General features: G+C 36.9%; 1 protein-coding gene across 1 annotated transcript in view; it reads left to right on the top strand.

Moving 5' to 3' along the window:
- Smarcad1 (SWI/SNF-related, matrix-associated actin-dependent regulator of chromatin, subfamily a, containing DEAD/H box 1) overlaps positions 1 to 27,813 on the top strand; it is a 58,035-nt gene that overhangs the window by 25,149 nt on the left and 5,073 nt on the right. The window contains exons 6-22 of the mRNA XM_013029786.1: positions 955 to 1,055; positions 4,823 to 4,924; positions 6,583 to 6,664; positions 9,412 to 9,803; positions 14,487 to 14,686; positions 15,529 to 15,619; positions 16,751 to 16,850; positions 18,495 to 18,554; positions 18,661 to 18,736; positions 19,596 to 19,731; positions 20,482 to 20,619; positions 21,133 to 21,228; positions 21,318 to 21,435; positions 21,979 to 22,100; positions 23,701 to 23,889; positions 24,763 to 24,881; positions 26,198 to 26,380. Of these exons, the coding sequence (XP_012885240.1) occupies positions 955 to 1,055; positions 4,823 to 4,924; positions 6,583 to 6,664; positions 9,412 to 9,803; positions 14,487 to 14,686; positions 15,529 to 15,619; positions 16,751 to 16,850; positions 18,495 to 18,554; positions 18,661 to 18,736; positions 19,596 to 19,731; positions 20,482 to 20,619; positions 21,133 to 21,228; positions 21,318 to 21,435; positions 21,979 to 22,100; positions 23,701 to 23,889; positions 24,763 to 24,881; positions 26,198 to 26,380 (2,305 nt within the window). The remainder of the gene's footprint in view (positions 1 to 954; positions 1,056 to 4,822; positions 4,925 to 6,582; positions 6,665 to 9,411; positions 9,804 to 14,486; positions 14,687 to 15,528; positions 15,620 to 16,750; positions 16,851 to 18,494; positions 18,555 to 18,660; positions 18,737 to 19,595; positions 19,732 to 20,481; positions 20,620 to 21,132; positions 21,229 to 21,317; positions 21,436 to 21,978; positions 22,101 to 23,700; positions 23,890 to 24,762; positions 24,882 to 26,197; positions 26,381 to 27,813) is intronic.

The following is a 27,813-nucleotide window of genomic DNA, read 5'->3' on the forward strand; positions in this document are numbered from 1 at the left end:
AAAAAGAGAATTTATACTTAATATGGTTACTATCCTTTGAAAGCATAATAACATAACAGCTGTTAGGAAAATTTTAAGCTAACACTACACCTAAAAGCTATGATACATGTACTTATTTTGAATATTGCATAACTTCACAGAATTGTTGTCAAATTAATGCTGAAATCATAAATCTTTTCAGGCCTCAGCAATGCTTTCCTATTAGCATAGACATATGCTTAAAGAATTTGCTCTGAAAGTAGTTAAGATAATCAATCACTGGTTTACAATGTAAATAGCTTCATAAGGTCATGTGGTTGAAATTTGTTTTCAGTCATGGCAGAATATGTAGATTTCCAATTATTGGTAAACTTTCATATTTGTTGGATTTTACATTAAAAGCACTAATCAAGTTCTCTATATCTCTGTTCCTTTGCATTTGTAAAATAAAATTGTTACCTTTCTGGTTACTATAAAAGTAAGTGAAATAGTAAGCCTGAGAGATAGGAGACAACGTTTTGTTTGGTGTCAGTGGTCATCTTCACGTAATTTACATTTGACAGAGCTCAGCTTTTTTTTTTTTTCTACTGAGCACAGCCTGTACTTTATATAATGACTTATTAATTTATGAAGGTAATTTTTCTGATTTTTCCCCCTTGTACAAGAGTTTGAATTTAGGGCCTTGTACTTTTTAGACAAGACCCCTACCATGAGAGCTGTGCCTCCAGCCTTGGCAGGATAGTATTTTTAGCATTAATATGTAGAGGTTTAACCTACACCACAATAGTGTTTTCTATTTGGGAAGACTGCAGAGGACATTCGTTTTTTTCTTCTGTCTTGTCAGGTGTAGAAGAAAGAATAAGCCTGATAGTAAGAGAACTGTCGTTGACTATAATACATTTTAATCTTTGTTTTTCAGTCAGTTGATTTCTATTATTTCTGAGTAAGTTTGAGTATGCTTCTTTCTTTTGAAAGGTGGTGGGCCCAGGAAAAGAAAATTGTCATCATCTTCAGAGCTGTATGATGATGATGAATATAATGAAGATTCGTCTTCCAAAAAGTCAAGACTGGATCATGTAAGTGGCATTTGAATTGCAGTGTCCAGGTGAGAGTGTGTTGAATTTGTGAAAATCAGATTTGAAAATCTGATTTTCAGTGAGTAAGTCTTTATTTCAAGTCTCTTCAGTAGAATTATGATTGCCACTTCTATTCACTTTTCTGTCATTCTGACAGTTATACAAATCTTCTTTGAACTGAGTTGGCAGGGGTTTGCTCTTTATTTGGCCATAAGAGTTTAACATGGTGCTCTAGGCCAGGTTGAAGAAGGGGCAGCAATGAGGTAGAAGCTCTGAAGGTGAAATACCTGCACACATGATTTATTTCTTTTTCTTGAACCTGTTATTTGAAAATAACTGCTTCATATTCAAGTCTAATGAGTACTTGCTGTCCCATGATCAATCATCCTGCTTCTGTTAAGGTCTATTAAATTCAAGCCAGTAGTTATTTCACGTAGATCCATTCTGTATTTTGATTTTTGGTTGTTTGTTTTGTTTTGCTTTCTTTTTTGGGGGCCAGAAATAAATACAAGGCTTTGTAGATGTACTAGGTCCCAATGTAGTGTTTATGCATAACTTTGTTTTGTGTATAGATTTATGACTGAAAAATACAAATCTGTATCCAACTGAACCAAATCACATACAGTATACTAAACATACTTTAAGTGACTATTTGGATGCTTCATTTTAGCATGTGTATTGCCATACGAGATTATGTTTGTTGCTTCACATCTGTGAACTTTTCTCTGATAAAAGAAAAAACGGGGGGTGGGGGCTGGGAAGGTGGCTCAGTGGTACAGCGCTTGCCTTGCATGCATGAGGCCCTGGGTTCGATTCCTCAGCACCACATAAGCAAAAAGAAAAAAGCCGGAAGTGGCTCTGTGGCTCAGGTGGTACAGCGATAGCCTTGAGCTGAAGAGCTGAGGGACAGCGCCCAGGCCCAGAGTTCAGGCCCCACAACTGGATGCAAAAAAAAGAAAAAAAAGGGCTGGGAAGGTGGCTCAGTGGTAGAGTGCTTGCCTTGCATGCCTGAGGCCATGGGTTAGATTCCTCACCACCACAAAAGAAAAAAGAAAAAAAGCTGGAAGTGGCGCTGTGGCTCAAATGGGTAGAGCGCTAGCTTTGAGCGGAAGAGCTGAGGGACAGCGCCCAGGCCCAGAGTTCAGGCCCCACGACCGGACCCCCCCCCCAAACAAAAAAAGAAAAAAAAAATCCCACTCATTCATCACCCCTAACTCTGTAAGCATTCTGGTTCAAAAATACCATGTACTGCTTGTAGAAGGAAGTTTAGTTTAAGTATTAAGAGACTGGAGAGAGGGGATTTCTGAGGCATGAACTCAGGGTCTTGGTTCTGTCCTTGAGCTCCTTTGCTCAAGGTTAGTGCTCTGCCACTTAAATCACAGCTCCACTTCTCGCCTTTTGGTGGCTAATTGGAGAAGAATGAGATGAGAGACTCACAGACTTGCCTGCCTAGGCTGGCTGTGAACCATGATCCTCAGATCTTAGTTTCTTGAGTAGCTAGGATTTATTTATAGGCATGAGTCACCGCCTCAGTTGTTAAGAGACTTTTATAAAAAGAAAATAGAAATGAGAATGTGTGGTATATCCCAGTCAATAGGTACAAAGGAATCTCTTTGTGGACCATCAGAGGTAAGGCCACAAAAATAAAACTGGACCAGATTCAAATGCTCTGAGTCATTAAGAACAAAGCATAGAGAAATACAGGAGGGCCGTGGATGTAGTGTAGAGATAGAACGCTCATACCAGGCCATGGTTTCAATCTCTAGTACCTCAAAAAGAGGCAAATTAAAAAACAAAAGTCCAGGGCCGGGAAGGTAGCTCAGTGGTAGAGCGCTTGCCTTGCATGCCTGAGGCCCTGGGTTCGATTCCTCAGCACCACATAAGCAAAAAGTAAAAAGCCGAAGTGGTGCTGTGGCTGTAGAGTGCTAGCCTTGAGCTGAAGAGCTGAGGGACAGCGCCCAGGCCCAGAGTTCAGGACCACGACCGGACCCAAAAAAAAACCAAAAATCAAAACAAACAAAAAAACAAAAGTCCACTAGGCATGGTAGTGCACAGCTGTATTCTAGCACTTAAGAGCTGATGCAGGGAGATGTTGAGATCAAGGGCATCCTGGAATATATACCAAGATCCTGTCTCAATCAAAACAAAACAAAGAAATAGAAGAAAGGGAAAAGATCATCATTAAGCATTTGGATTCTAAACCAAGGAATGAAAAAATTAGGAAGAACCTTTTTACTTAGATCTCTGTTCACAAAGGCCAGCAATGGAAATCACTGTATCCTTGCAGGAACTCTTAGTGCCAGTACAGCTGCTGCAGAGATTTCAAGTAGTGTTACACTTTCCTATGCATCCTACAGTTAGGGGGATGAAAATGCTACTGAAGAACCTCCTGCCAGTGGCACAAAGGCAACCTGGCAGCTGCGGATTGAACTTAAGCTCTTGGTTTTGATGGAACAAGTATCTATTATAAATGTATGTCTCAAAGAACCTAAATCTCAAAGACAGAAAACATCCTCCAGGATTTAAAGTTCCAAAAGATAGCATAATACATTATTTAGCACCAGTGCCAAGTGCAACTTGATTCTGAAGCCAATAGTAACATCACTCACCAAACTGTGAGCCTTGTAAAAGGAATTGTTAATGCCAGCCTTGGGGTTCACTTCAGGTATAGCAAAAATATGTGGATTATTGCCATGTTGCATTGATAGTTTTGCTCTTGTGTTACAGAAGATTACTGTAACAACAATAGCCCAAAGCCTCCAGAACAAAATCTCAACTTTAAATTTTTTTTTTTTGTCTCCAAAAATTATCTCTGTTCTAGCACTTGGGAGGCCAAGATAGGCGGATCAGAAGTTTGAGGCTAGCCTAGGCAATATAGTAAGACGTTGTCTTTAAGCAATCAAAAAAAAACAACAAAAACCCTCCTCTGTACAGCTGTACAGCCCCTTGATTGCCTATAGTATTTATAACTTATTGTGTAAAGTAAACATTTGTGATGTTACCTTTCCTTACTGAAGATAAGAATCCTAAAATGGTTACTGAATTTTAGAAGAGATTTAGATTAGAGCCTTTGTCACTGGAAGCCTAAGAGTGTTTGTGTTATGTGAGTGGGAAATTGAGTTGATTCTTGATATTGGAGAATTTACTTCTTTGAGGAATTTTTTTGTTTGGTTGGGTTTTTTTTGTGCTAGTTTTGGTATTTGAAGTCAGGGCCTGGGCACTGTCCCTGAGCTTTTTTTGCTTACAGCTAGCACTCTACCACTTGAGGCACAGCACAAATGTGGCTCACACTTGAGTCTCACAGACTTTTCTTCCTGGTCTGGCTTCTAACTGAGATCCTCAGATCTCAGTGTCATTAGGAGGTAGGATTACAGGCATGATTCACCAGTGCCTACTCTTTGAGGAAAGTTTAAGTAAAATTCCAATCAGGATGTACTGATTTAGGAGAATCAACTGGATTTAAACAAGTGTAAAAGGTAGATATCTAAGAGTTTCTAGCTTATCCTAATGACCTTTCCACCAAAATCATTTTTCTCTCATTTTGAGTAATATGTGAATAAAGTTTGAGCAAATAAATGAGTGGTCAACTTCTTTCAGTGACCTTTAATTAGCATTGGTTTAAAAAAGTCATTTATCAGTGTTCACATGAATTGAAAGAAAGACATGGATTCTCTTTACCAAATACAATGCATTTTAAATCAAATGTAATTGCCTTAATACCATAATTGGTTCTTTTTTTTTTTTAATCCCCTCCCTCCCTGTGTTAGGGAGAGGAATCCAGTGAGTCGGCAGAATCCAGTAGTAACTGGGAAAAGCAGGAAAGTATTGTACTGAAACTGCAGAAGGAATTTCCCAATTTTGATAAGCAGGTGAGTGGTGGTGCAGAAAGACACTGGATACCTGTTAACTGTTTGTATGACAAATAGTCTTTACAGTTTCACCATGTTCCAATTAAATACCCTCCTGTTTTATGTTATATAAAGTATTTTATAGTGCTTGTTAATTTTTTACATTGTTTACCTTATTTACTAATTACTTATATCAGCATTAGAACCCAAACCATAACAAACGTAACAGTAGGAGAATTTGTGAGCTTACCTGGAGGTGTGATAAAGCTCTTACACAGTTTCATGAGGCCCTGGGTTCAATCCCCAAATACCACCAAACCAACCAAATGGAACATTTGTTGTGAGCAGGTAATCGAAACCATCCTTTAAGGCTGGGAATGGCAGCACGCCCCTGTAATTCCAGCTATTTGGGAGGAAAAGATTGAAGGATAGCAAGTGTGAGGCTCTGGATTTATACCCCAGTACTGTAAAAGAATAATTAACAATAGGCATCTGCCACCCTTCTCTATCAAATAGCTCATACTTTCTTTCATTTTCTCATTTTTGAGATTTCTTAGAAGAATTGTGGAGTGTAATATTGTAATAAAGTCTTAGTATCATAACCTTTGTCCTACTTTGCAGGCAGTATGAAAGAAAACTTTCTAAATCATTAAAGACTGATACTAGTACTGAAAAGGTCTCTTTTTCATTGTATAAGTGTGTATTTTGGTAATAGAGGGGTTTGAACTCAGGACTTTGTGCTTGCATAGCAAGCAATGAACCACTTGATCCCTTTTTGCTTTAGGTTATTTTTTTAATAGTGTCTCATGCTTTTTACCCATGATGGATCTTGACCTGTGCCCTTGTCTAGATAGGATGACAGTTTTGTACTATCAAGTTTTTTGCATTTTTGTGTGCAGGGGTATGGGGGAGGGTCGAACTTAGGGCCTTGGTGCTATTCCTAAGCTCTTTTCTCAGGGCAGTACTACACCACTTTCAACCACAGTACCACTTCCAATTTTCTGATGGTTAATTGAAGATGAGTCTCATGGACATTTCTGCCCAAACTGGCTTTGAACTGTGATCCTCAGATCTCAGCCTCATGAGTAAGCTAGCTATCTGGCCTTTTTTTTTTTTTTTTTTGAGATGGGTTCTTGCTACTTTTTTGTCTCAGATAATTCCAAAACTTAGTCTTCCTGATCTCTGCCTCCCAAGTAGCTGGAATTACAGGCTTGAGCCACCATTTCCAGGCTAATTTAATATTTAGAATCTATTTAGACTTGCATTGATTTATTCCATTATGTATTCAGGAAATTCATCTGCTGAATTCTGATAAGCTGGATATAATAAGATCTTGTTGCTATACTAGTTCTTCATGTATGTTGAAACGAAACTATGTTTTGCAGTTGGCAGTTTTGTTTCTTAATTGAGCAAACATTTTTTGATTCTCCAGTGTTCCGAATACTTCGTAGGGAGAGCTAGAAATACAAAAAGTCAAGCTTGCTTCCCTATGAAGACTGTTGTATATTTGCAGAAGTGAAATTACACAGAAAGCATTTGTAAAGCAGCATAAAACAAGTGTAAAATAATGATATGAATTCTCTACGTTTTCAGGTGATTAAGTTTTAAACAAGCATAAATCCTTTCTAGAAGTTGCTCATTTAAGATTTTTAACAGAAAGATGAATGATTTATTTTTAGGAGCTAAGAGATGTGCTCAAGGAACATGAGTGGATGTACTCAGAAGCTTTAGAGTCTCTAAAAGTGTTTGCAGAAGACCAAGGTAATTCTGTTACAGAAAACATGTGCTTCCCATTACATTCTGTATTTCAGAGCATGAGCAAATAAAGAACTTACTAGCTATTAAAGAATAGAATTTTAAATTATTTTGGAAGTAATGGTATAACAGATTTTAAATGATCCAATTCTTAAATGTTTTCAATTTTTTTTTTTTTTTGGTCAGTCCTGGCCTGAACTATGGGCCTGGGTGCTGTCCCTTAGCTCTTCAGCTCAAGGCTAGCACTCTACCACTTGAGCCACAGCGCCACTTCCAGCTTTTTCTGCTTATATGGTGCTGAGGAATCGAACTCAGGGCCTCATGCCTGCAAGGCAAGCACTCTACCACTGAGCCACCTTCCCAGCCCATTTTCAATGTTTTTATGAGAGTATAAAGCAATACAATAAGTAAATCTCCTTTTCACACAAGTTTCTAGGATAGTGAAGACTAGAAGACTACTTTTGAAGTGTCATATTGAATTCAATCTAAAAGGAACAGTTTTTACATTTTAGCAGTTACCAATTAGGCTGGATCTTATAACTAGTATCTGATTATAACTACTATCTTAGTCTCATTATAATGTGGATGTTTTGGTCTTACTTGCATGAATTTGGAAAGTACTGGCATCAAAAACTCACAGGTATCCTCAGCATGGTAGAAACTTGCTAAACCCATGCAGGAGTCAAGAACCTTTTTCTGCCAGTGGCCATTTGGAAATTTCTAGCAACGCTTGAGGGCCATACATGGTTTTTAGTGCAGGCAGATTGACCATGTGCAGCAGATGAGAGTATCTGTCCAGTCGTGCACCAAGGGGTTTTCCAGGTCTAAAAGGCCCACAGGGCATACGTTCTCCACCGTAGCCTAACACTGACCTCTACTAAATGGTAGAGGAGAGAGAGCATGAATGAGATACAATCACATTTCTTTAATAACAACTCTCACAATTGGGTAGACTTAGTAGTTCAGAATTGCAAAGCCAACTTTATAACTTCAGCAGGGTGGTTTTACTTTTTTTTTTTTTTTTTATGAACTCTTATGGAATTCTGTACCACCAATATGGTTGCACAGAGACTTGGGGGAAAGGCAGGAGGAGGTGAGGAAACCAGGATCAGCTTTCTGAGTCCATAGTAATTCTGGAAACTCACTTATAAATGGGAAAATTTTAATGAATACCTTACCCAATTTGTTTTGCATATGTTTTTTACACGGGCACAAGAGTGAGATTTATAATAAGTATGAAAACTCTACTCTAAGTATAGTCATGCTCAGTATTTGAGGGGGATTAGTTCAGGACCTCCACTGAACAAAATCTGCCCCTGCTGAAAATAGTGTGCTAGGGCTGGGCACCAGTAGCTCATGCCTGTACTAGCTGCTCAAGAGGCTGAGATCTTAGGACTGAAGTTTGTAGCCAGCTTGATCAGAAAAATCTGAAGCTTACCTCCAGCAAAAAGCAAGAAGTGAAGATGTAGCTCAAGTGGAAGAGTGCTGGCCTCAAATGAACATAAGGGAGATAGTGAGGCCCTCAGTTCAAGCCCCAGTACTGGCACACACATACAGAAAGAAATAGTATATTGATATGTCACCTGTGCACATCTGCCCAGTCACTTCAATCCTCAATGTACTTACTATACCTAATGTAGTGTAAATGCTAAATAGTTGTTTGATTATATTATGTAGGTAGCAATGCAAAGGAAAAACATCTGTCCATGTTCAAACTATTTTTGCAGTACTGGGTATTGAAGTCAAGACCTTACACTTCTTAAGTAAGACCTCTACAACATGAACCACACTCCTAACACCTGAAATTTAAGGTTTTATTTTCTTACATTTTTCATATATGGTTGATTATGTAGATTTGGATCCCACATTTACAAAGAACCAATATTAAGTGGTATGTTTTCTTACTAGTATATAAAATAACTGCACTCATCCATAAGCAACTTACAGTTCAATGAAAAATTATAAATGAGTCTATATAGTAATGCACTTTTTGATAGTATATTCCAATAAATTTGTTTACGTAATGAATTAGAACAGTAAAGATGATAATGGGAAAAATTTAACAAATACTGTGATCACTGTTTTGCTCTACCTGTCCGTGTTGGCATTTGAGGGGTCGGGTTCCTGTGTAGCATCTAAGGCAGACACGTATGTGCAACTGCCATTTATACTCCCAGGACTTCCCTTAGAAAAATGCGTGTTTATACGTAACTCATTTTAAAAAAGAAGTTACCACCTAGTTTGAAGCTGTTTTAACTTATATAATTGTGTTTCTTTTTGTGTGTGCCAGTCCTAAGGTCCTGAAGAATTGAACCCAGGGCTTCATGCATGCTAGGCAAGCACTCAACCACTAAGCCACCTTCCCAGCCTCATATTATGGGGGTTTTTTTTGGTCGGTTATGGGGCTTGAACTCTGGGCCTGGGCTCTGCCCCTCAGCTCTTCAGCTTAAAGCTAGCCCTCTACCACTTGAGCCACAGTGCCACTTCCAGTTTTCTGGTGTTAATTGGAGATAAGAGTCTCACAGACTTTCCTGCCCAGGCTGGCTTTGAACCACGATCCTCAGATCTCAGCCTCCTGAGTAGCTAGGAGTACAGGTGTGGACCAAAGTGTACTTAACATTAAATTGTGGTTCAGGTTTTTTTTGTATTTAAAAGGAATATGTGAATGCTAACAATATGTCTTCTTGTTTGTATATTGTGTTTTGCTAATTTGCTGGGGTTTTTTGATTGTTGTTGTTTTCCTTTGTATACAGATAGTCAATATGCTTCACAAAGAGAAATTCCAAATGGAAAAGAAGTTTCTTCAAGGGGTCAAAACTTTGCTAAAAATGCAGCTAAAACAAAACTGAAACAGAAAACTTCCACGAAACCACAGAATGGTTTTAACAAGAAACGCAAAAAAAATGTATTTAATCCTAAGAAGGTAGCTGAGGACTCTGAGTATGATTCAGGCTCGGACGTGGGTAGTTCCCTGGACGGGGACTACAGTAGCGGTGAAGAAGTGGTGGAGGATGGCTACAGAGGGAAAATTCTGCACTTCCTGCAAGATGCTTCCGTGGGAGAACTTACCCTGATTCCTCAGTGCTCTCAGAAAAAGGCTCAGAAGATAACAGAACTCCGGCCCTTTAACAGTTGGGAAGCTCTGGTGAGGCTACATTCTTTTGTCTCCTGTGTGTGTTTGTGTGTGTGTGTGTTTGTGTGTGTGTGTGTGTGTGTGTGTGTGTGTGTGTAATACAGTACCGTTTATAGTCAAGTTGTCTTCAGCCCAGAGAAGCATAGATGGGTGGCCTTATCCTGTGTAGAGTCAAACATTACTTTCATTGTAAGCCAATAGTATTTCAAATAGTGTCATATGACCTAATTTTGAATGAATTAAGGGGTGATTTTCCTGAAAAAACCCAAGCTGATTGGCTGGGAATACTGTCAGTCATTCTTTTGCATAGAAACTTGGTTCATCTCACTGCAGAGAGGAAATCAGAGCTTACATTAGGAAGGAGTTTGCTAGCCTGTTCTGATCTGTTAGTGCTGAGACACCATGCAGAGAGCAAGAATGTGGCAGAAGTTTCACTACAACTGCTAGAAGAGCAATAGCAACGTCCAGGGGAGCTCCATGCTTCAAAATGCCAGGCTAAGTATTTTATGCTTCACCACCAGGGAAGCAATTGTTTATTTTCTTTTTCTTCTAAAAGTGTCAGCTCAGACTATATGTTTTTCTTGGTTGAACAACGCAGCCATTTTATGAAGTGAAGCAGGCTGCAGCAATTTTAATTGGAAAGATAGAAAAGTTTGTGAAGGATAGAATTCCTGCGTTAGGTGGAAGGAGGGCACAACACTGGTAAGTACCCTTTGCATGATCATTCTGTGGAATTTGACTTCCTGTAAACAGTCTTATCCAAGCTGCATTGTGAGTAGTTTTATAATGTCAACTGCCATCAAATCTTGCTCCTACAGGGAAACGTAAGAATTACTTTGTTAGATTTTGCTCCAAGTTTTATGAGAATGTACATTTTGTAGCTTGAATTGCATATAGGCCTTGCATTCATAGATTCATAGCAGTGTAAATGATCGTTTATAGCTTTAGAAGATGAAGTGACTCTTGGTGCTTAATAAAATTTTTTTGCAAGTTTTAGCCTCTTAGGAAGATCCATTTGTGATTAATTTGTAGCTGTAACAAATCTAAATGAGCATCACTGCCCTTGTTAAGTATCTTAACGTGATAACAGGATGGTCCCCATATGAGGTTGTTAAAAGCATTTTAAAATTAAAATATTTGAAAAATGCAAAAACGTTACTAGTACTTCGCAACTTAAAAAAAAAAAAACATAAAACAGTGAAGCCATTTGTTTTGCCTGAAGCCCTTGCTTTTCCAGAGACCATCTGTCAAGAAAGCAGGCCCTTTCAAAACTTGTTTGGCTTTGCCTGAGTGATTTATTTGTTAAAATATTTGCTGAAGGGCTTTCTGGTTCTTCTTTTCTTACTTTTCTTTTTTCTTTTAATCTTCAGTGAGCTCCTATGTTATTTCAGAGCTGGGTTGCTTGGGCATGTTAGGGTTCTCATTTATTTAATAAGGAATGCAATTATCTATAGTCGCTGTAACTACTTGCCCTATCCTACAGTAAAAGTGAATTAAACAAATTTACCAGAGGTTGCATGTGCCAGATGTTTTAAAAAATATTCAGCAACTTAACATGTAGAAAACACGTTTCCTCCACTAATTAATTGGCATCGTTTAAATTAGTCTTGACATGAATTTGGAGATTATGCATTTCTTACTTAAACCTCCTAACTCCTTATCCCTTTCAAAAGTTCATCATAAAGACTGTGTTATTTGTTCTAACTAACTACTAATGTTGAATGTTCCACGCAGTAAAATAAACTTAAAAGTAGACTTTGTACTTGAGTTCATTGAATACTATGCTTTGCTGTCCTGAGCAAAGTAGGCAAATAATATTTTACAGATTAATAGTTTGACAAGTGAATATACATAAGCTTTAAATACCTTCTACTTTTCAATAAGAAGTGTGATTGTGACTAGGTTGTAGAGTAATTTAGTATCTTAAAGTTACCGAGGGAGAGGAGAAATCAGTATATACATTTTGGTAAAAAGGTAATGTAATTTACTCTTTTCCTGTTAATCTATAAGGTTTGATAGTGGATCTCTAAACAACTTTGAAAGGACACAGTAGAAAAAGGAAAGCCCACCTTTGTTGTTGTTGTGTTTTGTTTTGTTTTTGCTGCAAAATTCCAAGAATGTTTACTTGAAGTTTTAGGTATTAGTCAGGCTTCAATGAAAATTGTGAAGTGTTAGGTATTTAGGACAGCTTGCTTAATATCTAGATAATTCTTTCTGATTATTACTAAAGCCTATTTATTTAATCTTGAAGATTATAGGATTCTTAACAGAATTTGACATAACTATAAAATTAATACATACTTATTTTAAAAATGCATGCTCAACTCATAAATCAAATGAATAAATTTTAATTATGATTTTTGCTAAAATGGAGCTTCTTTGACATTGTAATCACAAAGTTGTAAAAAGTCATTGATATTTTATTGTAAAAGTAATTTGATGTGAAAATTATTAGTATCACCTCTTAAAATTTAAAAAGCTATAGATACCATTGTTTTCTTTGAAGTCTTAGACTATGAGTTTGGACTAGTATATATATATATATATATATATATATATATATATATATATATATATATATACACACACACACATATATATATACACATAATATGTAAAATTTAAAGGATATACATGTAACACTAGCTGTGTAGTGATCTGGTCATACACAATCCAGAGATTGTGTACTCTTTTGTGTTGCTTTACGTTCTTGCTAGAGAATTTTGCAGTGTGTGTGTGTGTATACAGCAGTGTGAGTTCATACTTAAGACCTTGTGAGCTGCCTCCCCAGTTGAATTAAACTTTCACAAGTTAAAATGATCTCAATTCTAATCACTTTTATTTTACATGATAAAAAATTGGTTATTTTAAAGTGTAAGTTCATTACCTAAGAGAGTGTATTTGCAGCTTACTCGTTTTTTTCTTTTCCACCAAACTTTAAACATTATTTGTTAAATTCTCTTCATAATTTTTCCTTTTTCCCTATATTTTTCTCTGAAGATTACTAGTTACTTAAGAACTCATTTCAAGAAAACCACATCATTAAATTAGATAGCCTTTGAAATACAAGACAAAAATAGTTTGAAAGCCAGTTTGGTTATTGTGGTGAAATTGGAGTTTACCTTTTTGCTGAGCTTTTGTCTAGCCTTGTACAAAGTAGGGTGGAAGATACTATGATGTCCATGATCATTTTTATTACATCACATCTTTGTATGTCAGAAGAGTATGTATTTATGCTGCCTACTGTTTATGAATAACTGAATCCACAAATAACAACCTAAAACTTAATATCCATATTCATTGACATTTTGATCTAAGTAGATGTCATTTTCGGTGGCCATGCACCAAGCTGTGCAGGTTTGGTTCATGTTGAATACTTTCTGTGCTTTGTGCTCCTTTCATTTATGAGTAACTTGGGCAACAGATTGTTTTGCTTTTCTTACTCAGTAGTATTACTGAATTTTAATTCTTTTTTAAAAATTTTAATTTTTAAGCCTATATGCCTAAATTTGTCATCTAAAGTGTTGTAGTGCATGTTCTTAAGGATGGGGGTGTCTACATTAAGCTTGCTTATGAGATTAATGTTAGGCTTCATTTTAATTTTGCAAGTTTGATAAACTCTGAGTTTTTAAAAATGTAAATAAATTCTGACTATTATGATGGCTGCTGCCAACTATTAACAATAATAAGTAAGATTAGAAATCTGTCCTCGGGCTGGAACTTGTTAGTAGGGATTAAATAATTTGAGAAATCTCCTTTTAAACAATTTTCCCTACCTATAGAAATTCAAAAATATTTGTATTGGAAGAGTGACACACTGTGGCAAGAGAGGGTACTTCTGCTGAAGACTTACTACTCCAAAAGGACTTACCTAGAGTCTCTCTCTATATATTTTTTGTCAGTCGTGGGGCCTGAACTCTGGGCCTTGGAGCTGTCCTTCAGCTCTTCAGCTCAAGGCTAACACTGCCACTTGAGCCACAGCTTTACTTCCAGCCTTTTCTGCTTATGTGGTGCTGAGGAATCGAACCCAGGGCCTCATGCATGCAAGGCAAACACTCTACCACTGAGCCACTTTCCCAGATTCTAAATTTTATGAGTCTTGTTTCTTACAAATGCCTATGAAATTCTATTTTTTCCTCTAAGACCACTTACTGTACTTAAAATTATCTGATAGTTGGCTTTCCGAATAACTTTAAACCATATGAGGGTAGACAGTGTCTGTCTACTTTCACCATTAGAGCAGTATATATGCAATACTAAGAACTTAAATAAATGGTAGTAGTTACAGCAAAAACTTCATTTATGGGAGAGGATGAGGGAACAGAAGAGAATGAAATGAAGAAAGGAAATGTACTTCTTCCCTTACTCATGTAACTATAATCCCTCTATACATAACCTTGAGGTTATGTTACATAACAATATGTTACATAATGAAATAAATTAATTTTTAAAGTTACTTATTTTGCACTGATTAACAAAAATCCAGCAATTCTCTCCCCCCCCCCCCCCAAGAAGGAATTTGGCAGTGGTGCATGGTGGCAGTCAGCTTTTACCTACTAGTCTACATGCTGAGGCCTGAGGATCTCAAGGTTGATGCCGGTCTGGGCCACATAGCAAGGTGCCATCCTAAAAAAAAAATCTTGGCTTTACTTAGTAGACGTAAAGTATTAAGATATGTTTCTTCTCATGCCATAGTTCACAAAGATGTCCAAAACTAATGGCTTATCCGAAGATTTGATATGGAACTGTAAAACACTGATCCAAGAAAGAGATGTGGTTATAAGACTTATGAATAAATGCGAAGACATTTCAAATAAATTGACCAAGCAAGTTACCATGCTTACTGGAAATGGAGGAGGATGGAACGTAGAACAGCCTTCCATTCTAAACCAAAGGTAATAATTATTTGAATTATTTGAAAAAAAAATTTTTTTTGGTTGGTCAAGGGCCTGAACTCTGGGCCTGGGTGCTGTCCCTCAGTTCTTCAGCTCAAGGCTAGCACTCTACCACTTGAGCCACAGCACCACTTCTGGCTTTTTCTGCTTATGTGGTGCTGAGGAATTGAACCCAGGGCCTCATGCATGCAAGGCAAGCACTCTACCACTGAACCACCTCAAGCACTCTACCACTGAGCCACCTTCCCAGCACTGAAATAATTATTTTTATCATTTTTATAAAATATCTGAACTTACTTTCTGAATTGTGCCTAGGGAAATTAAATGTCATACAGCAAGTAGTTGAAGAACACTCCACAGATTCCTGTAATGGAGTATATATAAATGATACATTCATTAATTTCTCTCTCATGCAGAGTATCTTATTTGCTATACCATTATATACTCATGAGAGAGGGGAGAAATGGTATGGTAGCATCTAGCTTAAAAATTTTTTTTTTTTTGATTATGGGGCTTGATCTCTGGGCCTGGGTGCTGTCTCTCAGCTCTTCAGCTAAAGGCAAGTGCTTTACCACATAAACAGAAAAAGCTGGAAGTGGCACTGTGGCTAAAATGGTATAGCACTAGCCTTGAGCAAAAGCTCAGGGTCAGTGCCCAGGCCCTGAGTTCAAGTCTTAGGACTGGCCAGAAAAAAAAAAAAGTTGTACATGGCTTATAGAGTAAGTTAAAAGGTACGACTAGATCTAAGCATTTTAGTTTTTGTGCTCTTTATAAACTCAGCCTGATGTTTGGAACACTGGTAAAGTAAAAATGTGTATAATTGGTAACTACTTCTTTATCAGTTTGTCCCTCAAGCCCTATCAGAAGGTTGGTTTGAATTGGCTGGCCCTGCTACACAAACATGGACTTAATGGCATTCTGGCAGATGAAATGGTAAGTGCATCTTTACCCTAGTACATTGTTGCTCAATGTATCACCAAAACACATTTATTCAGTTACCTAAAGCATGTCATCTTCCCTTGCTGGTGTCATTTTTTTGGGTTTGGAGTTTGTTTCTGTGGTAGTGAATGTCAAACCCAGGATCTCCTGCCTCCTCAGCAAGTGCTATACTTCTGAGCTATGTCCCCAGACTCCATTGGACTGCTGTTAGATCAGTATCTCTTTCTGTGTTCTTATTGCCCAAAGTCACTAAGTGATCTCACTTAATCTTAATTTTCTCTTACTGGTCCATTCTCATAAGTCTGGTCATACTGGGTTTTAGGACATCAGCATACATAATTTGTGGAAGGATACAATTCCTTTCATAATAGCTCGGTATCCTTCAGCATCGAGGTGCTAAACCTCAGTGGCCCTTTATTAAACCAGTATTTTATTTATGTCTAAGTTTGCTTGCTGAAAAATGCATAAATGTGTAGCTTAGTGACTTTGTATATTCTGCACCCTCTTGACCGCTACCTACAATGCTTCCGGCCTTCTGGAAAGATCCTTATGCTTCTTTTCTAGCCTTTACCATCATCTGAATTCTGACACATAACACCATGTAGTAAATCTTTCCAGCTATACCATGTGTGCCATAATGTGTTTGGTTCATTTACTAAACATAATGTTCCCCAGACTCGTTTTTGTTACTACATGTTTAGTAGTTGGCTTTCTTCTTCCATTGCTATATGGCATGGTTATCTGTGTGTAAATATGCTGCCATTTGCTTATCAGTTCTCATGAGGGGAGGTGCAGGGTGACAGCCACAGCATCTGCTTAACTTCAGTTAGTTACGGAACAGAGTTCTCAAGATATCCAGTGTGCATTAAATATTTGTGATATATGAATATTTCAGTATATTCTTTACCTGCAATGTAGAAATTCTTCTATATTGTCTCATGTATGAACTAGCAGTTAATATCCATGTATCCTCTTTATTAACATAAATGTTAGCATGTTTTGGAGTTTAAAATCAAATTGGTTTGAGAACCAATAACACAGCAGGAATTCTCAGTTGAATTTTGGAAAATGAAAAATGAACACAATTTCATTTAAAAATCATGTTTTTTGACCTTTTACTTTTAGGGCCTAGGAAAAACTATTCAAGCCATTGCATTCCTGGCATACCTGTACCAGGAAGGCAATAAAGGTCCTCATCTCATTGTTGTTCCAGCTTCAACTATAGGTTTGTAATCCTGGGGACACCTTGTTGACTTTGTAGTGTCTTGTGTACGTGCAAGTGTGTATGGTTGCAGAGATGTGTGGTCTACTTGTTTTCTCTTTTATGGCTTTGTGTGCGTGTATATTTGATGTGTATTTCAGTCTTTTTCAAGAAAATAATTCAGTATAAGCCACCTAATTCTGAAATAAAATTATTAAGTCAAGAACCCTATAAGCTCATTTATTTCAGTTTCATAATTTTTTTTTTTTGGGTCTGGTCGTGGGGCCTGAACTCTGGGCCTGGGCGCTGTCCCTCAGCTCTTCAGCTCAAGGCTAGCGCTCTACCACTTGAGCCACAGCTCCACTTCCGGCTTTTTTCTTTTTTCTTATGTGGTACTGAGGAATCGAACCCAGGGCCTCAGGCATGCAAGGCAAGCGCTCTACCACTGAGCCACCTTCTCAGCCCTCATAATTTTTTTATATTTATTTATTTACTTATTTTTGTTGGTCATGGGGCCTGAACTCTGGGCCTGGGCACTGTCCTTCATCTCAAGGTTAGCACTCTACCACTTGAGCCATAGCACCACTTCTGGCTTTTTCTGCTTACGTGGTGCTGAGGAATTGAACCCAGGGCCTCATTCACGCAAGGCAGCACTCTACCACTGAGCCACCTTCCCAGCCCCAGTTTCATATTTTAAAAGTTGTTAGAGAACATGATACTGGGGTTTGAGCTGAGAGTTTAACATTTGTTAGACAGATGTCCTACTACCAAATCTGTGCTTCCAAGCTCTTTTTCCTCTGGTTATTTTTGAGATATAGGATCTTACTTCTTGTCCAGGCTGACATAGAACCACTTGCTTTCCACCTCATTGAGTATCTGGGATTATAGGTGTGGGCTACCATGCCCACCCAGTTGGATTCTTTTTCCCTTTCTTTTTTGGGTCCAGTCGTGGACCTGAACTCTGGGCCTGGGCGCTGTCCCTCAGCTCTTCAGCTCAAGGCTAGCGCTCTACCACTTGAGCCACAGCGCCACTTCCGGCTTTTTTCTTTTTGCTTGTATGGTGCTGAGGAATCGAACCCAGGGCCTCATGCATGCAAGGCATGCGCTCTACCACTGAGCCATCTTCCCAGCCCTCTTTTTCCCTTTCTTTTCTTCCTTCTTACCTTTCTCCTTTTTTCCTGTCCCTGTTCAGTTCCTTCTAAATTTGATGTGCAAGTTTGTCTGTGAATGTAAAATAAAAACCATCTTTTTTTTTTTTTTTACAATTTTTTTTATTGTGATTGATTACATAAATTTCACAGTAAGGTGGGATATGATACTTAAAGTCACAAACACGTTCTAACCTTCATGGGGCAAATTGTTGTTTATCGTTGTCTATAAAGTTTATGAGTTCTATGAGTTTTGACAATACAGTCATTTCTTCCACATCGGATGATATGTACATTTCTTTCCTTTTGCTTGAGTGTCAGTTGTTCCCTCTTTCCCGCTCATTCCCTCCCTCCCATCGCTGCCATTCAGTTGCTTACTTCGAAAAAAATTGAACGTTAACAATCACATAATCATTAAGAATTCAGTTATAGGAGTAAAATCACTGTTTTTAATCTTGTAACAGAATAACTTTTCATACCTCTGCTGTAGCAAATGCAAGTAATCTCTTCTGTTTTGTAGATAACTGGTTAAGGGAAGTTAACTTGTGGTGCCCCACTTTAAACGTGCTCTGTTACTATGGTAAGAACTTGTTTTGTTTTTAAAGTTGGGAATTCCCTTATAGTTAAAATACCTAATGAAACACAATAAATACAATCAAAATATGTGCCTTATTTTCAAATTCTAGGTTCTCAAGAAGAGCGTAAACAAATTAGATTTAACATTCATAGTAAATATGAAGACTACAATGTAATTGTTACCACGTAAGTATTGAGACGTATTTTGGGAGGTGGAAAGGATTTGTGCACACTCTAAATTGTGTGTGCAGGTGTAATATGTCAGAGCACTTTGGATAATAAACTATAGAGAAAAAACAATGGAATAATTTGTAGTGAAGATGAAGCTACTTTTTCATTGGTTTATAAGATGTTTGTTAGCATATCAGGTTATTAGCACTGATGTAAAATGTTTTGTCCACATCATTGAGCATTCTTTTAAATTAAGATTTGAGATGCCCCACCCACCAAGTTGACATATTTTTAACTTGCAAATAAATGTTAATAAATAATGAAGTCTCATTCTCCCAATAAAACATTTTGTTAGACAGAAAACAGATAAAAAAACACACATGAATAATAAGTTATTTGATAATAACTATTTGCTGTAACTATCTAATGGGGAATTAAATGCTCTTTTGTTATATTATTTATCATATGGTTATTTAGAAATCTCTTTTAAAACTGTATTGTTTCTCATTACTATCTTCTATTAGGGTTTGTTCTTAAAAGAATTAATCCAAAATTTCGTATTTTTTAATGAGTCCCTATGCACTTAAGCTATTAAGTCAAATTGGACTTCTCCCAAGTGTTCACAGAAGCTAACTAAAAGAAAACTATAATTTTCTTTTAGTTATTAATGGCAGCTTTCATAATTTGGGTACATGTATGTCCATGATTATTAAATACCAATTCATCATTTATTGTTTTGCATACTAACTGGGCCTAATGTTGACCTTTAGGTACTATTACAAGAAATGTAATAGTTTCATAAGTATTTGCATCTCAATAGGATCCATGCTCCTAAAATGTTAGAATTATATATATTTTTTTCTTTTGGTAACAGGTATAATTGTGCCATCAGCAGTTCTGATGACCGTAGTCTGTTTCGTCGTCTGAAACTTAATTATGCCATTTTTGATGAGGGCCACATGCTGAAGAATATGGGCTCTATCCGCTACCAGCACCTTATGACAATTAATGTAAGGGAGTGTAAATTGTTTTATGCTGTGATAAAATGCTACATTGTATAATTTAAATGATATAGTACTTCAGATCAGTAGTCAGACTTTTTCAGTGAAGGATCAGATAAATATTTTACATTTTGTGGGTCCTATGGCTTCTGTCACGTGTTTGTTTTCTTTAAAATGGCAGAGCCACTCTCATAGCACATGAGCCTCAATTTCTGTATGACAAACTAAATATCAGATGCAATTTATCTTTCATCACTTCCTAAGAGTTAGATTTGAGGACAGTTAGTACTTACAAGATTAGTAATTTTTACATTCTCCCTAAGAACAGTAGATGACAGTAGCAGATGCCAACTATCTAAAATGCTAGATTTTCACTGTGGAGTATTAGATGACTTTTTGTCTGTGTTAAAGCCTGGGTGCTGTCACTGAGCATTTTTGTTGTTTTGTTTTTTGTGGGGACTGATCACTGGGCTTGAACTCTGGGCCTGGGCACTGTCCCTGAGCTTTTCAGTTCAAGGCTGAGTGCTCTACTACTTGAGCCACTTGGTTAATTGGAGATAAGAGTCACAGGCTTTCCTGTGCTCCTGAATAGCTAGAATTATGGGCATAATCCACCACTGCCTGGCATATTAAAATGAAAACGATAAATAATGGTTTATCGTGGGTAGAATTACTCTCCTTTCACCTTACCTAGACAAAGTAGACAAGAAGATAATAGCTCTTAAAACAGCCTAATCTGAATTTTATCTTTATTCACAGGCAAATAACCGCTTACTGCTCACAGGCACCCCTGTGCAGAACAACCTATTAGAACTCATGTCACTGTTGAATTTTGTTATGCCACACATGTTTAGTAGCAGTACCAGTGAAATACGCAGGATGTTCTCTTCGAAACCAGTAAGCGGACACCCATGCCTCAGTGTGCTACTCTTTGATCTGCGATGCTTCCTCTCTTTTGTTGTTTTCTAGTGCATATGCTTTCTCTTGAGTCATTTTGCACAGACTCAAAAGTATTCTTTTTCTTCTCCCTTCTCTTACAAATATTCAAATCATTTTTATTTCATGATGGTTATTGACTTAGTTAATGACTTAATTGGTCTGTTGGTTCTGAACACAACCTTGTATACAGTTCAGATTTATTAATTTAGTAGAGAACTTGAGATTACATATCATGAGACCTCAAAATGCATATATGGAACTTCAAGAAGTAGACTGATTCCCAGAATTTAAATGTGAATTTCAAGGCTATGATTGTAACTTAGAGCACTTGCTCAAGGGTCTATGATACTGAAAAAAAGTCAAATGTGAATTTCTATCTAGAATGAATTTGAAATTATCGTGTATTGTAATACTGTGTTATTTTGATCATTTAAATCAAATTCTAAAGGCGTATGTTTTTATTTTGCTTAGAAGTCTGCAGATGAGCAGAGTATATATGAAAAGGAGAGGATAGCACATGCAAAACAAATTATAAAGCCGTTTATTCTCAGAAGAGTGAAAGAAGAGGTAATGCTTTATTTGGATGATTTGGTTATAATTAAAAAATTCTATGTTCTTTGTTGGAAAGGTCATCTTAAACTGTCTTTCTTTCTCAGGTTCTCAAGCAGCTGCCCCCCAAGAAGGATCGAATTGAGCTTTGTACTATGTCAGAGAAGCAGGAGCAACTCTACCTGGGTCTTTTCAACAGATTGAAAAAATCTATCAATAACCTGGGTATACTCTGACTTTCATGGTTTTGTGTGAAAAATACCTTGTACTAGGGTTACATTTTGTTCATTTCCAGGATAAATTCACTGATTTGAAAAATTGATTAGAACTGGGTGCCAGTGGCTCACGCCTGTAATCCTAGCTACTCAGGAGGCTGAGATTTGAGGATTGTTGTTCAAAGCCAGACCTGGCAGGAAAGGCCAGGAGAGTCTTACCTTTAATAAACCACCAGAAAACTGGAAGTGGCGCTGTGACTCAAGTGGTAGAGTGCTCGCCTTGAGCTGAAGAGCTGAGGGACAGCGCCCAGGCCCAGAGTTCAAGCCCCATGACCAACAAAATAAACAAATAAATAAAACAAAATAAAAAGTTGATTAGAGTTGGGTGCTGGTGGCTCTCCTCTCTCCTCTGTAATCCTAGTCCTCTGATGGCTGAGTTATAAGGATCAGTTTGAATCCAGTCCCAGCAGAGGACTAAGTTTAAAGCTTAGATATAGTAAGCCACCACTTCCTGAATGTTTTTTTAATTTTAATATGTACTCTTGGACCACAGAAAAAAGCACAGAAATGTGCAATGTCATGATGCAGTTGCGGAAAATGGCCAATCACCCTTTATTACATCGCCAGTACTACACTGCTGAGAAACTTAGGGAAATGTCTCAGCTGATGCTAAAGGTAAGGGCTCTACATTCCCCTTCAGCATGTGAGTGGTCAGGAGATTGGTTAGGCTCAAAGTCAAACTATTAAACCCATGGGAATAGTAATCCTTTAACTCCACATTAGGAAAATATTTTTTTTCTTTCAATGTTGGACATTTATCCAAAGTTCTCAGCCATGCTAAACAGGCAGCTGTACCATGAGGTTAGATTGCCAACCTCCTCCACCCCCAAAAAATTTTGTAAGATAGATAATTCAAGGGACAAGAGAGCCAAAAGAGACCAATAATCAAAGTCAGCAATCAATACATTATGGTCTTAGAGAAATAGCTTTTTATAAAATAAATATTTTTATGTTCTTGACAGAACTAGAATTTGAACTCAGGACTTTAAGCCACCCTCCAATCCTAAAATGAAGTTTTTTGATAACACACATTTGTTTGTGTGGTCCAAGTCTGGTCCCACCAGAAGAGCAGAGTTGAATTACCGCCACATATATCATCTTGCCTGTCAAGCCTAAAATATTTGCTATCTGACCCTTTACAAGAGCAGTTTGCCAATACCTAGGATAGACTGCTACAATGTATTATTTTTAAAAACAAAGATCCCTCCGATTTTTGTCCCAGTTAGTGACATTTCCCATTTATTTTCTTTATTTTTGTTTCATTATTGTATTCAACTTTAATTTCACGTCATTTTTTGTTGTTGTTGTTGTTGATTATTAACAAGGTTTATTAGAGGAGCCATATGTCCCCAAAGAGGGAGCACGTGGCACCTGTTCCTATCCAGGTAGCAGGAAGGTCTGAGGGTCCTCGCCTCATTCTTACACGTCCTTATATCCTTATATGTCCTTACAGGTCGATGAAATGAAAGTAACCCATTTATTAACAAATTTGTGTTACTTTAAACTTATTATGGAAAATTTCAAATACATGTGTATAAGTAGAATTTATGAAACCCTGTAATCAATGCATGAAACCCTCTGTTCATGTAAATTTCACTGATACTCTAGTTAACATTCAGGAATTACATGTTATTTATTTATACCTCTATGTTCCTTCACAGAATTATTTTGAACCAAATTATAAAATAAATATTTGTTAATGAATATTAATGTTGAAATAAGACTAAAACTATATACTCAATAGAGGTTTTTACATAGCAAAAGGAGTCAGCAGGAGCTGTTGTCAATTGTTAACATTAGAATATTCAGATAAAGTTATGTCTATGTTTCAATATGAGCGTTAATTTCTTTGCTAGATGTGTTATACAAAAATGTTTGATTTCGGGCTGGGAAGGTGGTTCAGTGGTAGAGCGCTTGACTTGCATGCATGAGGTCCTGGGTTCGATTCCTAAGCACCACATAAGCAAAAAGAAAAAAAGCCAGAAGTGGTGCTGTGGCTCAAGTGGTAGAGCACTAGCCTTGAGCTGAAGAGCTGAGGGACAGTGCCCAGGCCCAGAGTTCAGGCCCCACGACGGGACCCAAAAAATATTAAAAAAAAAAAAAGTTTGATTTCGGTGTTTTTTTTCCAAATGTGGAACTTTTATTAAGTTATTATCATTATCAGTTATTTCCATTTTGAAGTATATTGTGTTTTGTTGCATTTTATTTTAAAAAGGAACCTACACATTGTGAGGCTAATCCTGACCTGATCTTTGAAGATATGGAAGTTATGACAGACTTTGAACTACATGTACTTTGTAAACAGTATCGACACCTTAATAATTTCCAGTTAGACATGGATTTGATTTTAGATTCTGGAAAATTCCGAGCTTTAGGATGCATCTTATCTGAATTGAAACAGAAGGTATTAAAAAAGAATGCTATTCCTTTTATATTTTTTTCAGTTAAACTTCTTAAAGTTCTTAAAGACTTGACTTTTTGAAGCTTTAGTCAATGTTTGTTCAGTGTTCTTCTAGGGCCTAGTGTTTTGAACATTTTCTTCACATATTTGTGTGTGTATTGTCCTGATTATTTTTTTCCTCTTTGTGAAAACCCAAAGAGAACAATAAAAATTAGGACTACATCAGAATTGATGTTTTTTAAAAAACTTAATTGTCATTATTCATAGGCTATATGTAGTGATTACTTAAAAATGAGTATTTTGACAATACCAGTTAAGTGGCTGTTTTTCCTCCCATCAAATCACTTAAATTTATGAGTGCCATGGAGATGGTAACTGTACATTTGTTTTTTTTTTCATTTATAAAAGGAAATCATTGACGTTAAAGACAAAACAGTTAAATTTACTTTTTTTTCCTTGCAAAAACAGCAATTTAAGTTCTTTGGTTTTTTTAAAAAATTTTTATTGTAAAGATACTATACAGAGGGTTACAATTACATGAGTAAGGTAATGAGTACACTTCCTATTGAGCATTGTTACCCCCTCCATTGTTTTCCCCTACTATCCCTTCGCTCCCTACCTTCCCCCAGGTAAATTTACTTTTGAAGTTTAGAAGTTAAGGAAATTTATTCATATAAAGCTAAAACAGAAAATTTCTCAGGTTCATGACTTGATTTTTAGTAAATAAGCAATTGATTATTACCTACTTTAACCATAGGGATTTTTCTGCATAGTCCTCATTGGGGGTAATATGTAACACTTTTAATTGGCCTATAGGCTTTAAGTATTGTCATGGTTGTATTTTTCTATTTCTAATCCATGCGTGTATTTTCACAGGGTGACAGAGTTGTACTATTTAGCCAATTTACCATGATGCTTGATATTTTAGAGGTTCTCTTAAAACATCATCAGCATAGGTACCTCAGATTAGATGGAAAGACTCAAATTTCTGAAAGGTGGGTATTCAGCTTTAGAACATCATTTGTTAATTACACATTAGCACTTAAAATGTCCATAGTATTTCAAAGAAATTTGTTGCATTGAATCTTAATGTTTGATTATTTCAAATTATTATCTAAAATGAAGGAACATTATTTTGTCTACCAGAATTGCATACAAATCCATTTGGAAACAGTTCTGAAAACTATATATAGTTTTGTTTTTGTTTTTATGCTAGTGCCAGGGCTTGAACTCAGGGCCTGAGCACTGTCCTTTAGCTTGTTTACTCAAAGCATTCTACCTACTTGAGTCACAGTGGTTAATTAGAACTAAGCATCTCAAGGACTTTCCTCATTAAACTGCAATCCTCAGATCTTAGCCTTCTGAGTACTTAGGGTTATAGGCATGAGCCATTGTTCTTGGCAGAAATGTATAGTTGTAGAGTTCATTTCTTTTTTTTTTTGGTTGGTTATGGGGCCTGGGTGCTGTCCCTCAGCTCTTCAGCTGCAGACTGGCACTCTACCACCTGAGCCTCAGCCCCACTTCTGGCTTTTTCTGCTTATGTGGTGCTGAGGAATCGAGCCAAGGACCTCATGCATACAAGGCAAGCACTCTACCACTGAGCCACCTTCTCAGCCCCCAGAGTTCATTTCTTTAAAGAAAAATTACTCAAGTTTTAAAGCTTATCTAAAACATGAATTTTTAAAAATTATTGAAATTCTTTTTAAATTAAAAAAATTCTTTTAAACCTTATCTAAAACATGATTTTTAAGGTTACTTAGCTTCTTTCAAGTCTTTTGTTGAGGTGGGAGGCATGGCTCAGTTGGTGGAGCACCACCCGATGAGCAAAAGTGTCAGATACTCAATTCCAGTCTCGGACCAAAACAAGTCTTTTGTCTATTTTTTTTGTTCTTGTTCGCCTGTTGGGTTTTTGTTTTGTTTTGTTTTGTTTTTGTTTTTCCTTTTTCCTTGAGTTCTCACTAGGCTGTCCTTGAACTCAAGATCCTCTTGCCTCAGCCTTTCAGTTGCTGGAGTCATACTTGTAGGGGCTAGAGGATATTAGGTTTCAGGCCAGAAGTCATCAGAGAACTAAACAATCCTTTACAAATTGTAATCAACTCTGAATGGTTGAATAAAGTAATAATGAATTGAGAGAGGAATAGTAAAGAGTTGGTAACTTGAGAATGTCCTTCAATGCTGAGGCTCCAGGAAAGTAACTGTGTACCAAGAAATTAAATTGATTGATTTCAGGTTTCTTCCCCTATGATATGTTGTTTTCCATCTTAATTATATTTCGTATCTTTTAGTGAGGTTTAATCTATTTATCTTATAGGATTCATCTAATTGATGAGTTTAATACCGACATGGATATCTTTGTGTTTCTCTTGTCAACAAAAGCTGGTGGATTAGGAATAAATCTGACTTCAGCAAATGTTGTTATACTTCATGATATTGATTGCAATCCTTACAATGACAAGCAAGCCGAAGATAGATGCCATCGAGTGGGCCAGACAAAGTAAGTATTTTTGGTTGAATTTGTTGTAATCAAATGCCAGCTTCATTGGTATAGAGTATTAGAATATTGTGTGTGTTGGATGTTTTACCTTGGTTTTAATTTTTTCAGCAAGGTGAATCTCCTGATATATATATAAACACACACACACAAACATATAAAATTTTCATTATTTAGAAAATAGTTTTGTAATCAAACACATGTAGATAAAACCTTACATATTTAGTAGTGTTTACCCCTGTGTGAATGGAAACAAATAGGTATTGATGCATAATATACACACATAAAATCAATAATAGCATATTATGCTATATGTGTGTATTTGTGTGTGTGTATAAAATGTATATATGTATAGTTTGAATTCTTGGAAACTAGCTGTATTGTCAACTTGGGAAAAAGTATCTCAGTTTGCCTTGTTGAGTTGGAATTGTTTAGAAATTAATAGCCATATTCATCTAGAAATGTTATACTGATATACTTGCTACTAGCTATGTTGAGCACTGTTTTAACTATCCATTCTTTAGTAAAGATAACAAAATTTCCCATTCTCAAACCAAATAGTTTATGGAGATGAAGTATTGTCAATGATCTAGCCCCTTGGAAAATCAGTAATTGAAAAGAGTTACCTTTACACTATTTAAGGGACAGAATTGGTCCATACTAATAAGTAAAACTGCCTGGTAACTGGGTATGTTGGTGATGGTACATGTTCACAATGCCAGTGTTCAGGTGGGACAAGAGTTCTAGGCCTGCCAAGCTAAGGAGCAAGGTTATGCTTCCAAATATATACATTTCATTCATAGTAGATGTATGATTTGGTCACTTTGTAACCAGTTAGGAAATGGGTTGAGTTGTAGGTAATTTTAGAAGAAAATTAATTTTGATATGAATCATAACACTATTAAGAGGGGAGAGTGATTGTAATTCAACTCTACTTTTTTTGGGGGGGGGACTGGTCCTGGGGCTTGAACTCAGGGTGCTGTCCTTGAGCCTCTTTGTGCTCTACCACATGAGCCATAGTACACCACTTCAGGCTTTTTCTGAGTAGTTTTATTGGAGATATGAGTCTCATGGACTTTTCTGCTCAGGCTGGCTTCAAGCTGATCCTTAGATCTCAGCCTCCTGAGTAGCTGGGATCACAGGTGTGAGCCACCAGCCCCCAGCACAACTCTGCTTTCATATATAAGCAGCTGACACTTGTCTTTCCAAAAGACAGTGGTATATAATCATTGGAAACTGGTTATTCATTAAGTCCTATTGTGGGGCTTTGTACTTCATTTACTGTCTTACTATACAAAGATTTTTTTGACCTTATAGAAGCTTGTTTCTTTTTTAATGTGTAATTTCTATCTAAACATAGAACTCTTTGTTGCAGTAGTTTTTTGTTTCTCTCAGTGCTAAGGATTGAACCCAGGGCATCAGGAATGTTGGCAAGC

This window comes from Dipodomys ordii, unplaced genomic scaffold (assembly GCF_000151885.1).
Source record: "Dipodomys ordii isolate 6190 unplaced genomic scaffold, Dord_2.0 Scaffold122, whole genome shotgun sequence".
Taxonomy (NCBI): domain Eukaryota; kingdom Metazoa; phylum Chordata; class Mammalia; order Rodentia; family Heteromyidae; genus Dipodomys; species Dipodomys ordii.